Source organism: Silene latifolia, chromosome X (assembly GCF_048544455.1).
Source record: "Silene latifolia isolate original U9 population chromosome X, ASM4854445v1, whole genome shotgun sequence".
Classification (NCBI taxonomy): domain Eukaryota; kingdom Viridiplantae; phylum Streptophyta; class Magnoliopsida; order Caryophyllales; family Caryophyllaceae; genus Silene; species Silene latifolia.
The window spans coordinates 235,407,968-235,423,834 of NC_133537.1; the positions used below are offsets into that span (position 1 = coordinate 235,407,968).

The following is a 15,867-nucleotide window of genomic DNA, read 5'->3' on the forward strand; positions in this document are numbered from 1 at the left end:
ATGGAGTTGGTTTCCGAATATGTAATAGTTAAATAGTTTTTCTATTTTAGGAAGGCCATACTAGGATTTATTTTATGTTTGCATTTTATTTATATGTCGCATGCATCGCTAAATCGCCATAACTAAAACATGCATCTTCTTTCATCGAGTTTATCGACCGTGTCAATTAAAAATTATCGTAATTCACTGCTTTAGTTCACTTAAAACGTGATAGATAATAAATTGACATGACCTCTCGCTAAAACAATCAATTGAGACATAGCCTTACCAAAAAGTAGAAACCATGAAAACCTATTTCGTGAGGGAGTGCACTCGGCCACACCGGGGTACAAACCTTGTTACGTAGCAGAAGTGGGTGATGAATGTCTATCCACCGAATTCATGTTAATAAGGGGTATTTCGGCACACCGTGCCCTAAGTTGATATGGGTTTGGATTATGGACACATTTATTCGAAATTTGGGTTGTACTCAACGAAAGTATTCACGACGATTTCCGGATGTGTTTCGGGCTAGAGATGAATATTAATGTAAATTTCATCGACCAAGAGTTCTAAAAGTAGAATCGATTAAAAGGTTAATCCACCGAGTTATGTTAATAAAGGGTATTTCGGCACACCGTGCCCTAAATTAATATGAATTTGGATCTTGGAATCATTTATGATAGTTGGGTAGAGGTCACTATATAAATGTTCATATCTTGTTAATATTTTACAAGTATGATTTAAAAAGACAAAATGTTAATATTTCCTTTTTCCTCCATATTTGTAGTTCATTACAATGAATCCATCAAACGCTGCCGCACCGATAACTATTGAGTCTTACCACAATCTTTTTGACGACGTTTGGTCCAACAATGATTTCGACACTACTAGAGAAATTCATTTTGAGATAGGTTCGGATGGAAACCTTAACTTCATCACTTCTTCTAAACCACCTACTACTACTACTAGACCTCGTGTGAGTCCGTGTCAGGAAGACTACCTCATACAATCTATAGGGTCTTTGTCTCTCGAAGATAAAGATGCCAAAACTAGTGGGAGCTCAAGCAATCAAGTTCTTGCTTCAAAGGGCAAAAAGTTCAAGAAGAAGGGAAAGAAAATCAAAAACTTCAAGCAAGTTAATGATGAGTGCCATTATTGCTATGGCATGGGACATTGGCTTAGGAATTGTCCCGTATATTTGCGAAATATAAGGGAAGGAATCATCACTCCATAAGGTAAAATTCCAAAGGAAATTTATGTTATTGATATAAATTATACTTCCACTACGACATGGGTACTAGATACCGGTTGTGGTTCTCACCTTTGTAATAATTTACAGGGTTTAAGAGACGTGAAGAGGCTTAGCAAGGGAGATGTGGATCTACGCCTTGGAAATGGAGCTCGGGTAGCAGCCGAATCCAAAGGAACTTATGTTTTAGCTTTGCCTAACGGATTTGAGTTGTATTTACATAATGGTTTTTATGTGCCTACACTCTCTAAAAACATTATTTCAATCGCCATTCTAGACATGGACGGTTTTTGTTTTGTCATTAAGAACAATCGTTGTACTATTTCAAGGAACGACTTGGTTATAGGCCAAGCTTCCTCTATCAATGGCATTTACATTTTAGAGACCTCGAATCAGACTAATGATATCTATAACATTCAATCAAAGAAACTCAAATCAAGTGACCCAAGTGAAGCGTTCATTTGGCATTGTCGATTAGGTCACATAAACGAGAATCGCATCAAAAGATTAATTTCGACTATTGTGATTACACCATTTGACTATCAATCATATGGTACATGCGAATATTGCCTACTTGGCAAAATGACTCGTAATCCTTTTAGTGGTAAAGGGACACGAGCTAGTGAACTATTGGGACTCATACACACCGATGTATGTGGACCAATGAGTATCACCGCTCGTGGTAATTATGACTACTTTATAACCTTCACCGATGACTTGAGTAGATATGGGTATATCTATTTAATGAAGCATCAAAGTGAAGCGTTTGAGAAATTGAAGGAATTTCAAAACGAAGTAGAGAACCAATTGAACAAAAGGATTAAGGCACTACGATCCGATCGTGGTGGAGAATACCTTAGCCTTGAATTTGATTCACACTTGAAAGGTTGTGGTATTATATCACAACTTACTCCACCCGGAACACCACAACTCAATGGTGTTGCCGAAAGGAGGAATCGAACCCTACTTGATATGGTTCGATCCATGATGAGTCAAACCGATTTACCAAACTCGTTTTGGGGATTTGCGATTCAAACCGCAATAAAATCCTTGAACGTAAGTCCAACCAAAGCAACCGAAAAGACTCCATATGAGATATGGAGAGAAAAAGTTCCAAATCTATCCCATATGAAAATTTGGGGTTGTGATGCTTATGTCAAAATTAAAAATGATAATAAGTTGGCACCACGATCCGAAAAATGCATTTTTTTAGGATATCCCATGGCCTCACGAGGCTATTACTTCTATAAGCCGCAAGAGAATAAAGTGTTTGTGTCTCGAGATGCTGTCTTCCTAGAAAGTGATTTCATTTCTAGGAGACAGAGTGGGAGAAATATTGAACTTGATGAAGTTCAAGAGCCACAAACCGAGATAGAGACGCAAGAAGAAATTCCTTCGTCGTCTAATGCGGTTATTCCTCCTCCTCTTAGAAGAACGGGCCGTGTTTTTCGCCATCCCGATCGATATGTGGGACTTATCGAAGAAGATGGAACACTTGATGTATTGCTTATAGAAAGTGACGAGCCCGCTACCTACAAGACCGCAATCTCTAGTCCTAATTCCTCCTTATGGCTTGAAGCCATGAAGTCCGAAATGGATTCTATGCATGAAAACCAAGTTTGGGACTTGGTAGATTTGCCTAAAGGGGCAAGACCTCTTCAATGCAAATGGATAGTCAAAGTCAAGAATGGCATAGAAAGACATGACGATGTCTACAAAGCTAGGCTAGTGGCAAAAGGATTTACCCAAGTCCAAGGTCTCCATTATGATGAGACCTTCGCCCCCGTAGCCATGCTAAGATCCATACGGATTTTGTTAGCGATTGCCGCATTTCATGATTATGAAATATGGCAAATGGATGTCAAAACCGCTTTTCTAAATGGGCATTTAGAAGAGGAGGTGTACATGATACAACCCGAAGGTTTTGTTGATTCTAAAAATCCTAACAAAGTGTGCAAGCTAAAGAGATCCATTTATGGTCTTAAGCAAGCATCTAGAAGTTGGAATCATCGATTTAATCATGTGATAAAAGAGAATGGTTTCACTCGAAGTGTTGAGGAACCATGTTTATACATGAAATTCAGTGGGAGCAATGTTGTGTTCCTAATCTTGTATGTCGATGACATACTACTCATTGGAAATGATATTCCAATGTTATCTTCTGTTAAGAAGTGGTTAGGTAACCACTTCCAAATGAAGGATTTAGGAGAAGCACAACGCATATTAGGTATCCGGATCCATAGAGATAGATCCAAGAGGATATTGGCACTAAGTCAAGAGTCTTATGTTGATAAGATTCTTCGACGGTTCAGCATGGACAAATCCAATAGGGGATTGGTACCTATGGTAACCGGGACGATATTGAGCAAGACTCAATCTCCCTCCGAACCCCATGATGTTGAACGCATGAAGACGATCCCTTATGCCTCCGCTGTTAGATCAATCATGTATGCCATGATATGCACACGTCCTGATGTCTCGTATGCCTTGAGCATGACGAGTAGATATCAAGGAAATTCAGGTGAGAGTCACTGGATAGCCGTCAAGAACATCCTTAAGTACTTGAGAAGAACTAAGGATTCTATCCTAGTGTTTGGAGGAGACACTGAGTTGCGTGTTAATGGATACAAGGACTCAAGTTTTCAAACAGATAGAGATGACTTGAAATCACAAGCTGGTTTCGTTTTTATGCTCAATGGTGGTGCCGTAAGCTGGAGAAGCTTCAAGGAAACTGTAACCGCGGATTCTACAACGGAGGCTGAGTACATTGCAGCATCAGAAGCTGCTAAGGAATGTGTGGATCAGGCAATTCATGGAAGGTCTAAAAGTAGTACCTACCGCCAATGATCCCATCACTCTCTATTGTGATAATAGTGGGACGATCTTCCAAGCTAAGGAGCCGAAGTCTAGTAATAGATCTAGACATGTACTTAGAAAATATCATGTAATAAGAGATTTCATTGAAAGAAAGGAAATTGCGATTTGTAAGGTTGGGACGGATGACAACATAGCCGATCCGCTCACCAAGCCTTTATCGCAGGCTAAACATGATGGACATATGGCGTCCATGGGACTTAAACGTGTACCAAGTCTATGTTAGATTTTGAAATGAAATAAAAGTGTTGTTTTTGTTCATGTTCATAATCACATTTGTCTTTTATCTTAATTTATACATTGTTACATCCAAACGGGTTGTAATGACAATTGAACGCCGTTAAAGTGAACACGGATTAACATAGTATTTGCCCATAGTCACTTGTATGAGGTGACTTCTCGAAGTGACTAGAGTGTGATGCGATTGATGACAAGTTCAAGTGCCATAGAGTCATGTGAGATGACTAGTCGATCACATAGGCAGACTGTTAGGAACATTTTGTCGGGCCTTATGACCGCTTATAAAGTTACGCAAATTTATATAGCCTGGTCGTGGCGAGAGCTGCTATAGTATTCAAATGAGTCGATTCTTTTGACTAAAGACTATTCGCCTAAGATGGCACAGTTTCAGATTAACTTTGATTTGTGTTACTACGACCTTCGTAAATGGGGTCAAATGGGCATATTTTGGGCTATGATGGTTGTGGCTAGTCGAAGGGAATGAGTACGATAGGAATTGTCCACCCCTAGTCAGGGTTATAACAATATCTCAGGGCCACTCGAGGAGTAATGAACTGGAAATGCGTGGCCACGCTTGGATTGTATCCATGGTAGATAAATCCGGTCAATCAGTTATTCTCCAGATCGAGGAAACCAATCTCGATATGATCACTTGCAAGTACGACCTGAAAGACACCTTGCATTGAGTGGGAGATAGTAATAGGACAAGAGAATTGGTGACGCACACTTGTCGAGGGCAAGTGGGAGATTGTTGGAATATGTGTCCTCCGACAATAATGCGATCACGACTGTTGATCATGATGATCACATGTTTAAATCTCATTTTTAAAGAATACAATTGGGAAGTATTTTTACTATCAACTGGTCAACATATATCGGTAATGATTGGCTGACTAGAGTTTGACATTACTGTCGTGCGACGGTGGTGATCAGTTGATCCCCTAGGTCATACCTATAGGGCGACACTCTTAATTGATCATTTAATTAATCGTATAATGTTACGAGTTAATTAAATTACTTGAAAATTGACGGACGGTTTTGGAAGTAAAATTTACGTATCACATTGAAATTGATTAATATGAGATACGGTCTGAGTAATCGAATTGTATCATTACTCAGATGAAATTATTGTTTAAGAAAACAATTAAATTTGAATGAATTGTTATAAATACAAATTGTTGTGATTTATAAATGGTAAAATATTTTGCTACAAGTAATTATGTCGATTTTTGTATATGACGTATTTTTATTAATACGTTGATTTTTAATATGTTAAAAATACATAACAAATTTATGTTACATATGACATGTAACATATTGACAATTGACAAAAATAATATGGATTCCATGTTATCCATATGTGCCGAAAATATGAGGAAGATTAGGCAAATATTAAGTTATTTTTATTAGTGGTAAACAACATGATTACCTACTAAAACTAGCCTTGCATACCTATTGCTCATTGTGAAGAACAACTAGGGCATGCATTGACTCTTTTGTACCTCCTCTCCCACCCGGTTTTGGGGAAGAAAACCCTTGTGGTTTTTCTTATTATTTTGCTTAATATTCACTTAGATAGAGACTAGTGATTATTATTCATTCATCACACTAAAACAAGAGTTTTTAGAAAGAGAAAAATCACCTTCCATTCTCCTCTCTCTCAACCGGTTTTGAGAGCAAAAACCAAATATTTTTGGGTCAATTTTTCTCACAAAATTAATATTATCTAGTATACATTATATTAATTTTATTAAGAGTGTGCTTTGGGTATTAATCCTTGGGAGAGATCCTTCACTTGGCTCTTTGTTCATCCAAAAGGAAAGATCAAGAACAAAAGAAAAGGAGATCTCTTTTGTGCCCATATGAACCGAAATTCCAATGTAAGGATGAATGTTTCTTCTTTATTTTGTTAAATAGTTTGCATGCATAAGATCACTTGTTAATTTTATGACAAATTAAAATGGAACATATATGAATATGTTAGTATATAGATCTACTTTTCCTTCACATACCAAGGGCGATAAATTTGCTAATAGTAGCCGGAGGTGTGTCTTTGTTGGATATCCATACAATAAGAAAGGTTGGAAAGTATTTGATCCCGACACCGGCCAGGTTTTTGTATCATATGATGTCTATTTTTACTAGGATACTTTCCTTTATGTAATTGCAAATACTCATGCTTTGGAAAATGACTCACAGTGTAATGATATCCCTTTTCGTGATGATGAATCCATGCATATTCCTACTGCCACACATATAAATGACACACCTACTGTTGAACCCACAAATGAGCATGAACATGCTGCACATGGTCAAGACTCAGATCAATAATTAGCTTCAAATCATACCACATCCTTGGCGGATAAAGAGGTTGTCCTTGGTCGCAGGCATCGGTTAAAAATACCTTCCACTCGACTTCGTGATTTTGTCATTGGTGTTGTGGCTGGCCCCACCACACCACCGTCTTCGCCAGATAGCTCACCGTCCTCTACTTCCTCCTCCTCAAGTACCCCCTGTACTTTAGCTAATTACATTAATTGTAATAAATTTTCCCCTACACATCGTCGCTTTCTAGCATCGATAACAGAGGGTATTGAACATCCCTCTTTTTATGTTGCCATTTCTGACCCAAACTGGTGTCAAGCAATGCAAGAAGAGATAGCTGCTCCCGAAAAAAATGGCACATGGGAACTCGTCGACTTGCCCGAAAATAAAAAGTCACTCGGGTGTCGGTGGGTGTACAAAATCAAGTACAAATATGATGGCACACTTGAAAGGTACAAAGCCTGTCTTGTCGTCTTCGGGAATCATCAAAAAGAAGGGATTGATTATGGTGAGACCTTTACTCCGGTGGTTAAAATGGTAACAATACGAACTTTTCTTGCTGTCGCTGCCATCCGTGAATGGGAGCTTTATCAGATGGCTGTCCATAACGCTTTCTTACATGAGGATCTATCTAAAGAGGTCTATATGCGTTTGCCACTCGGGTTCAGCAAAGGACATGAAGGGAAAGTTTTCAAACTATGAAAATCCCTATATGGACTTCGCCAAGCACCTCGTTGTTGGTTCCCTAAGCTCGGCCATGCTCTCCGGGAATATGGATTTGTTCAGTCAAATTCTGATTATTCTCTGTTTAGCTATGTTAAAAACAAGGTCTGCATTCACGTCTTAGTTTATGTGGACGATTTGGTTATAGCCGGTAATGATACAACTGCCATTGCTTCGTTTAAAGCTTACCTACATCAATGCTTCCATATGAAAGATTTAGGTACACTTAAATATTTTTTGGGCATCGAAGTGGCTCGTAATTCTGAAGGAATTTTCCTCACCCAGCGCTAGTACACTCTTGATATTGTGTCTGAAGTTGGGTTACTTGGTGCCAAACCGGCTAAGACACCTTTAGAATAACACCACTAGCTGGGTCTTGCAACGGGTGAGCTTCTCTCTGATCCCGAGTCGTATCGTCGCCTTGTTGGTCGACTTGTGTACTTCGCTGTGACTCGCCCCGACCTAGCTTACGTGGTGCATACCCTCTCTCAGTTTCTTCATCAACCACGCACGACACATATGGTGGCTGCTCTTCGCGTGGTTCGATATTTAAAGGGAAAACTGGGTCAAGGGGTTCATTTGAAAGCTGATTCCACTCTCAACGTGACTGGATGGTGTGATTTCGATTACGCCAGTTGTCCTCTGACTCGACGGTCTGTCTCCGTTTAGATTGTTTTTCTTGGTGACTCGCCTGTCTCTTGGAAGAGTAAGAAACAACATACTGTTTCTCTTTCGTCGTCAGAAGCTGAGTATCGGTCCATGGCTAATATGCTTTGTGAGTTGAAATGGCTTGCCGGACTTCTTTCTCATCTTGGTATTCAGGTGCCTCTTCGCATGAAGATTTTCTGTGACAATCAATCCGCCGTTCACATCGCTCATAATCCCGTGTTTCACGAGTGTACAAAGCATATCGAGGTGGACTGTCACTACATTCGAGACGCCATCACAGATGGTCTGGTTGTTGCCTCTCACGTCGATACTCATTCACAACTTGCAGACATTTTTACCAAATCGCTTGGTTCGGTGCAATTCCATTCTCTTCTCGATAAACTGGGCGTTCTTGATCTCCACGCTCCAGTTTGATGGGGGGTATTAGGCCTTACATTTACGAAGCCCATATGTCTTAGGGTTTGATAGGGTTTTACGTATTTCCGTCTTCGATGTTATGTATTTAAGCACCTCGTTTCTTCAATGAGAAATACAACATACAATTCTATCACATTCCATATCTTAACAGATTATGAATGAATTAGAAAATAGAGAACCAAATCTCTATGTAAAGGGGGGGGGGGGGGGGTCGTAGGGGTGGTGGAAGGCCAATACATGGCCTTCAACCTTTTTCCTGTTCCTCTTTTCCAAATGCTAGATGTGTAAGGCTATATTATAGAGTGATCATTATGTTTGCCATACAATATTAACAAACACAATAATCCCATTTTTCTCTATAAAAACCAGTACCCAACTATAAAATGGACTTCCATTTTATTTTGTCAATTTGTCTTTTGTCACACTATATGTCACATGTAACATGTTATTAATTAATTTAATGCATATTTATCAACTAAATATTATTATATACATTAATTAAATTACATATAACAAATTGTCTAGTAATTCACAATTACATAGTATAAATGGGACATGTTAATATAATTCACAACATTTTGTAATTATATTTAGCCATTCATTCTTATATTAATTATTTCACAAAAAATAACGAATTTTAGTAATAAAATCTTTAATTACTAAAATAAATTTTATTTAATCAAATTACAATAAGATATAATTATTCTCACTTACAAAATGAATTGTTCAATTTAAGGAATTGATCAACTTATCTATTATGTAAATTGTCCTATAGGTGTGACCTTAAGGGATCAACTGATCACCACCGTCAAACTACAATAATGTCAAATTCTAGTTAGGCAATCATTACTGATTAATGTTGATCAGTTGACTATATAAATGAATCATCCTTTACGTATTCTTAATTTGAGATTTAAACATGTGATCACGCTATTGTTGAGGACACATACTCCAACACCAATTTCGTAACACTTCTTTGTTCTTCCTACAAGGAATTTTTTCCTTGATAGGATCCTTAGATGGAGATTCCGGCTTCTTCTTGTCACATTCCCGGCTATAGTGATCAACCATAAAGCATGGCTCATTCAAATTTGGGGCTCTAATTGTCTTATCAAAGTTGAAGGTTATCTTCTCATCACCAACACCAAGGGTTAGCATCCCATGCTTGACATCAATCACCGCTTTGGCGGTGTGTATAAATGGCCTTCTCAAAATGATTGGTATGTTAGAATCTTCCCCCATATCCCCAATTACAAAGTACACCGATATGAATAATTTTCCAACTATTACGGGCACGTCTTCCCAAACCCCTAATAGCTTCTTTGTAAAGCGATCTGCCATTTGCAATGTCATGCTAGTGCACTTCAACTCACCCATTCCTAGCTTCTCATATACCGAGTATGGCATGACACTTATGCTAGCACCAAAGTCACATAATGCCTTGTTGATTGTAGTGTCTCCAATGGTACTAAAAGCTTGCTGTATCTGTAACCTTAGGTGAGGTGTTCCCTTGAATAATGGCACTACTTCTGCCGACAAAAGCTATAGTCCCTGACCTTCTAATGGACTTCTTCTTGGTTAGAATATCCTTCATATATTTTGCATAGGCGGTTCTTGAGTAATTAGCTCCGTGAAAGGGATAAAAACCTCCAATATTTTCATAATGTCCATGAATTTCCCAAGTTGTTCATCAAGCTTAGGCTTGGCTTGGCGACTCAGAAATGGTAGTGTAATCACAATAGGTTCTCTTTCAACCTCTTTGTTCTGTTCTTCATTCCTCTCTTTCATTGACACACTTGTAGTAGAATCTAGTACCTTGGTGTTTTTCTTCAAAGTTTTTGACTCCTTTGACTTGACACTTACCTCAACAACAACCTCTTCAATAGGCTCCTTCCGGTCCCTCATAGTGTGTACCACTCCCCAATTGAATGGCATTGCTGGTTTTATGCTTTGTAGGGGGATTACCTTGAGGAGGGAATTGTACGTCCCTTTTGGCTTTGGGAACTCGAAGAGGACAATTACGTCATTTGAGTCTCCAACATCTTCTTATAAGCAAGGATATTGTTAATAGTGATGTCCTTGGTTTGACTATCCTTTTGCAATTGATCAAAGAATTATTGTTGGTTCTTTTGCATTTGCAAAACCACTTTTTGAACATCAAAAGCTTGGTCATTGGATTGATTGTAAGAATCTTGGCTTTGAAATACTTGGTTTTGGTTGTACAAGGGTCTTTGAGTGCGATTTATCATTGGTCGTGGGGTGTATCATCATAGTGGGTTTTGAATGTTTTGACTCTTGTATGAAAAATTTGTATGGAATTTGGTGTTCTAATTTTAAAAGTTGGAGTATGGAGTGTCAATTTTGTATGCTTGGAAACCATTCACTTGCTCGTTTAAACCCCTAAACTCGTGTTGCTCGTGTCCTAAAGTTCAACAATTCTCACACACACCACTTGGGATAGAAGGGGTCATTGTCATAGCATTGACTTGTTGAGTAGGATGTGGCTTGGGTGAATTGGATGCTTCATTTAACTTGGATATGATCTTATCAAACTTCAAATTCATTGTATCGATATGAGAGCATAATTGTGCACCCAAGTCGGCACTCAATTGTGAGACGGAGTCTACTTTATGTCTTCCTCCCCTTGTGACTTTTCTTAGCCTACTATATTGGGAGTTATGGACCGCCATTTCATCGATCTTGGCCCAATTTTGGTTATCATCCATCTCGCTAAACCTTCCATTAGAACCCATGTTAAGCACATTTCTTGAATCTTCATACAACCCGTTCCAAAATTGTTGAACCAAAAACCACTTGGTTAACCCATAATGAGGGCAAGAGCGACAAGTAGCTTTAAATCATTCCCAAACCTCTGTGAACATAGGCCACCTGCACCCCGAGCTAACCCGTGGACGTGCACCAAGGGGAAAGCCACGCCCGGTGGCGTATAAATGATTTCAACCGGATTGCTTTAGATCGATCGGTTTCGTCTCGGTGAAGGCCTCGAAATGATGCAGAGATGTTCGAAGTCGCCACCAAGCAATTATGGGATGCCTGGAAACCGTTCAAGACCACTTTATAACTAGGTCAATCAAGGCAAAAAGCGGCGCTTGACATAGGTACTAAAGATAAGGAATCATTCCTCTTTAACATCTTATCGCTAAAATGGCTCTCATTCGCCCTAGATAAGGTTGTCCACTATCCAATGTTTCTGAGTAAGAGGTGAGAGTACGTATTGGGGAGCCCTTTAATTGGACAACCAATCCCGCCCGCGGTAGCGGCCTCTACTGATCGATCTTGGTTGGTTAAGTGCAGAAATTGAAAAACCGGGTTAAATGCAAGAATGCGCATCCACAAGTTTAAACCTAACATGTGAGATTTGCTATGTTTGTTTTTTATCCAAATATCAAGTATTTGATGTCGAGCTTGATTTAATGCTGATTTGCATGCAAGACGGAAATTAAAAATCCATTTACCGAGTTAGGTTTATGGTGCATAACATGATCCGTTTGTCTTAAAAAGTGCTTTGAATTGAAAACTGTAAAATGCAAACTATTTAATCTGATCCATCCTGTATTCAGGTTAACCCAAGTCCGGATCGTTCTAGATAAGTGATGGAAGTAGGACAGGAGCAGTGCCAGGCACCCATTGAAGCGCGACCCATCAGGCGATGCAAGGAAGCCTGTCCAGACTTGAAATGTAGAAAGCAGTGAGCCTGTTTAGGCGCGAGTTTGGTGACGACACGAAGGGGTATCTCCTGGTTGTTGAAGGTATTTGTGAAATCGTTTGTAAAAGGGTGTTAATACCCGCTTTTGTTGAAAAGGTCGTTAAGACCGCTTTTGTGCTAATATGAAGAACGGGACTCGGAGTAATTATCATTGTCTTGATAATATTCGATGTCGGGTTGAGTTTTCCAAGCTTGATATGGATAGTTTTGTAACAAAAGGATGTAAAAATGCTTGTTATGAACTAATTATATTAAGTTCATTGCTTTGTTATTAAAGTGTAAAAAAATGTGCTTGATATGAACTAATTATATTAAGTTCATTGTTTTTTAATTAGTCAAAGTTTATCATCGTACTCGGGTTAAACCGACATAGTATGTAGAACAAAGGATGATTATCTATATATGACTAATATGGTTTTTTGTTAATGTAAAAAATGAATAAGAGGGCTTTAAAATACCCTAAAAAATGTAATTAACCAAATATTATCACTGAGTCAAGGATTAAACCGTCATGGCATAAGGAACAAAGTGTGAATATAATTTATGGTTAAAAATGCTTGTCGTAAAAATTGATTTGAAATATTTGAAATGGTAAAAACCGGTTGCAAATAAGAGATGAAAATAGAGGAAAGATGAACTCAAACGAGTTTGAGTTCTAACCTGGGGTGCCATAAGAGGCGGGAGCCACCTAGTTGTGGCTAGGGGCTTCTGCCTTAGGTCAAAACTCGGTTTTGGGTCAATCAATTCGTATTTTGGATCATGTAATGCATGTTTTAGCATGTTAAAGGCATAAAAACGGATAAAAAGAGCATGGAAGAAGAGGATTAATTGCACCCTCGTACTTACTTACTAGGTTTCTTGACGAGAAATCGACAAAGTGTAAAAACTCGTGAGTCGGAAAACTCGATTTAAAACCGTTATTGTAAAGTATGGAATGTTGCTTTGCTTTAGTGACGTTGTTGTTGGTCAAAGTGGTAAGTCAAGTGATTTAATGCACAATGACGGTACCAAACAATGTGTATGACTCGTATTTTTAATTGGTAGGTCCAAAATACGTGTTGTTTATTGACTCGGGAAGTCAAGGTCTAAAAATTTAAGCGAAAAGAAGGGGCGGACTCTCGCGTACCTTCAAAAGGTGGCATTTGAGCGGTATTTATAGAGGATTGTGTGGTGGTGTGAGTTTTGGCCGACGTGGACATATAGGCTGCTTGAAGAGGCACGAGTTTGTCCGCGGGCCTTCGAGTTGTCTTGTCACTATCACGCATTTGGATTTGTGGTTTGTTCTATGCTAGGTTTTATAGGACATGCTTGTTGTACTTGACCATCAAGTATACCTTGTATACTTAGAATGGAGGCATTGTGAGGTTTGCTTGTTATGTTTGACTCGATTTGACTCATTGTTGGAGTCGGGATTTGAATTTTGAGTCGGGTTTTGGTCCGGTGTCGGTTTTGACTCTAGTTAGTGTCATTGTGACCACGTCGTCGTGCACAAAACACTCCATGAGTTTTTGAAATATTTTGAAAATGTTTTCGAAATCGTTTTTGAGTTTTCCGACCCGTAGTTTATATAAATTGTCGATCAAACGTAGTGATTCATAAGCATGTTATAGTCCGATAATCATTGGGTGTTTGTTGGGGATTCAAAAGATATTGAGTATCTAAAGAGCCCCCACTTTGACTGAGGCTTGGATAGGGCAAAAGTCAAAGTACAACCCTAGGTCAATCAAAGATTACAACGTGGAGACCGAAACGACATCCTGGCGGCTCAAAAGGATTAGGCCTAAGGACCTGCCGTCAGGAAGGGCGACATCGAGGCGACTCGAGGATTCAAGTCAAGGACCTACCGTCGGGACAGTTTAAAGTCTATCGAATGCCGGTGTCGGTCGTTTAAAGTTCGTTAGACTACGTATAAAGGCTCGCCAGCCATATGAAGGAGTCATACCCGAGGCATCTTCGGGGTATGTCCTTGAGTTGCTTCTTGTTCGCGAGAGGAGACTCGCAAGCCATTGAAGGTGCATAGAGACTTGCCAGCCATTAAAGGTGCATAGAGACTCTCCAGCAATTAAAGGTGCGTAGAGACTCGCCAGCCATCGAAAGTGTGTAAAGACTCCCCAAACATAGAAAGTGCGTAGAGGCTCGCCAGTCATCGAAGGTGCGTAGAGGCTTGCCAGCCATCGAAGGGTGTGTAGAGACATGCCGGCCGTTGAAGGTTATGTAGAGACTCGCGAGCCATTGATGGTGCATAGAGGAGCACTAGCCATTGAAGGTGCGTAGAGGCTCGCTAGCTGAAGGTGCGTAGAGGCTCGCCAGTCGTTGAAGGGCGAATAATCGACTAATGAGCGTGTGGTTGTACACTCGAAAATATATTTATACCCAACGACTAGCATAGCAAGCAAGTTGGGGTCGAACCCAAAGGACGGGGGTACTTAAATTGTTCAATCTAATTGTAGGTGCACTAGGTTTTTCACATTTGGTTTGAGTTGAAGATTCTAAACTAATGAAAGCAATAAAAACAAGGGTGTGATCAAATGATAAACAATACTAGGGAATCATGGGATCATAGGGGAATCATGGTGAGATTAAACAAACAAGTTTCATAGATGCAAGAAATTATTATTTTTAGAATCGATTTAATGTATATCTTACGATTTTACAGGAAACTTAGGTCCCGGAGCCGAGTCGGTCAAGACTGTACAACACCTACAAGTCGACTTGGTTTTCCCGATAAATGTGATATAACATATATGAGTCCTAGGAAGGTTTTGGTCCCGGAGCAGAGTCGGTCAAGACTGTATAACACCTACAAGTCGACTTAATTCTTCCTTATTAACTATATGCATGGTCATAATAATTAAAAAAAAACCTAGAGAGAGAGAGAGAGAATGAACGACTAAACTTTCCGTGCCACCATTGAAATTCATGCCTATGGCTAGGAAAACTAGCCAACAACGACATCGAGACTTGAATCTGAGAGGGAGGAGTATCCCTGCTAAGTCAAAAGACGATGCTACATTGGTAGAGGAAGCAGAAAGTATGGAAAATAGGAACCTTAATGCTGCATGCCCAGGATCGGATGTTGATGAGGAGGGGAAAACCAAAAAGATCCATGACATTGTGGGCATCCCAGAATTGGTTGTAGAGACGGATGAGGAGGATGAAACAGAAGAGGAAATAGAGGCAAGTGAAGAGGAGGAAGAATATGTTTGTGACAGTTTGGAACAGGGGATAGAAAATTCTGAGCATGACAAGAAAACAAAGTCTGATGAGATTGAAAACAATGAACATGACAAGAAAGCAGAGAATGATGATATGTTGCAGATTCAACTCGAGGATGTTGAAGAAGAAATAGATTACTGGAAGCAAGCTGTGGTATGCTTTATTTTAGGAGCTAATCCACCATGGGAGATTGTGGAAGGTTTTATAAGGAGAATATGGACGAAATTTAACATTGATAAAATATCCTTTATGCCAAATGGGATATTTTTGGTTAGGTTTAAAACCATGGAGATGAAAGAAATAGTGTTAAGTTCAGATCATTACCTATTTGACAACAAACCGATGATTGTTAAATCATGGGAGAAAGACTTGGAGATGAACAAGGACAATGTGAAATCAGTGCCTGCTTGGATTAAGATTCATAAGTTGCCACTTAAATTCTGGG

At 39.3% G+C, this 15,867-nt stretch overlaps 1 protein-coding gene across 1 annotated transcript; it reads right to left on the minus strand.

Moving 5' to 3' along the window:
- Positions 1 to 8,609: 8,609 nt before the first annotated feature.
- On the minus strand, positions 8,610 to 9,886 carry LOC141619628 (uncharacterized). The gene is made up of 2 exons (XM_074436647.1): positions 9,450 to 9,886; positions 8,610 to 8,622 (listed from the first exon to the last, which is right to left on the minus strand). The coding sequence occupies exons 1-2, from the start codon at positions 9,884 to 9,886 to the stop codon at positions 8,610 to 8,612; spliced, it is 450 nt and encodes a 149-aa protein (XP_074292748.1).
- Positions 9,887 to 15,867: the final 5,981 nt, after the last annotated feature.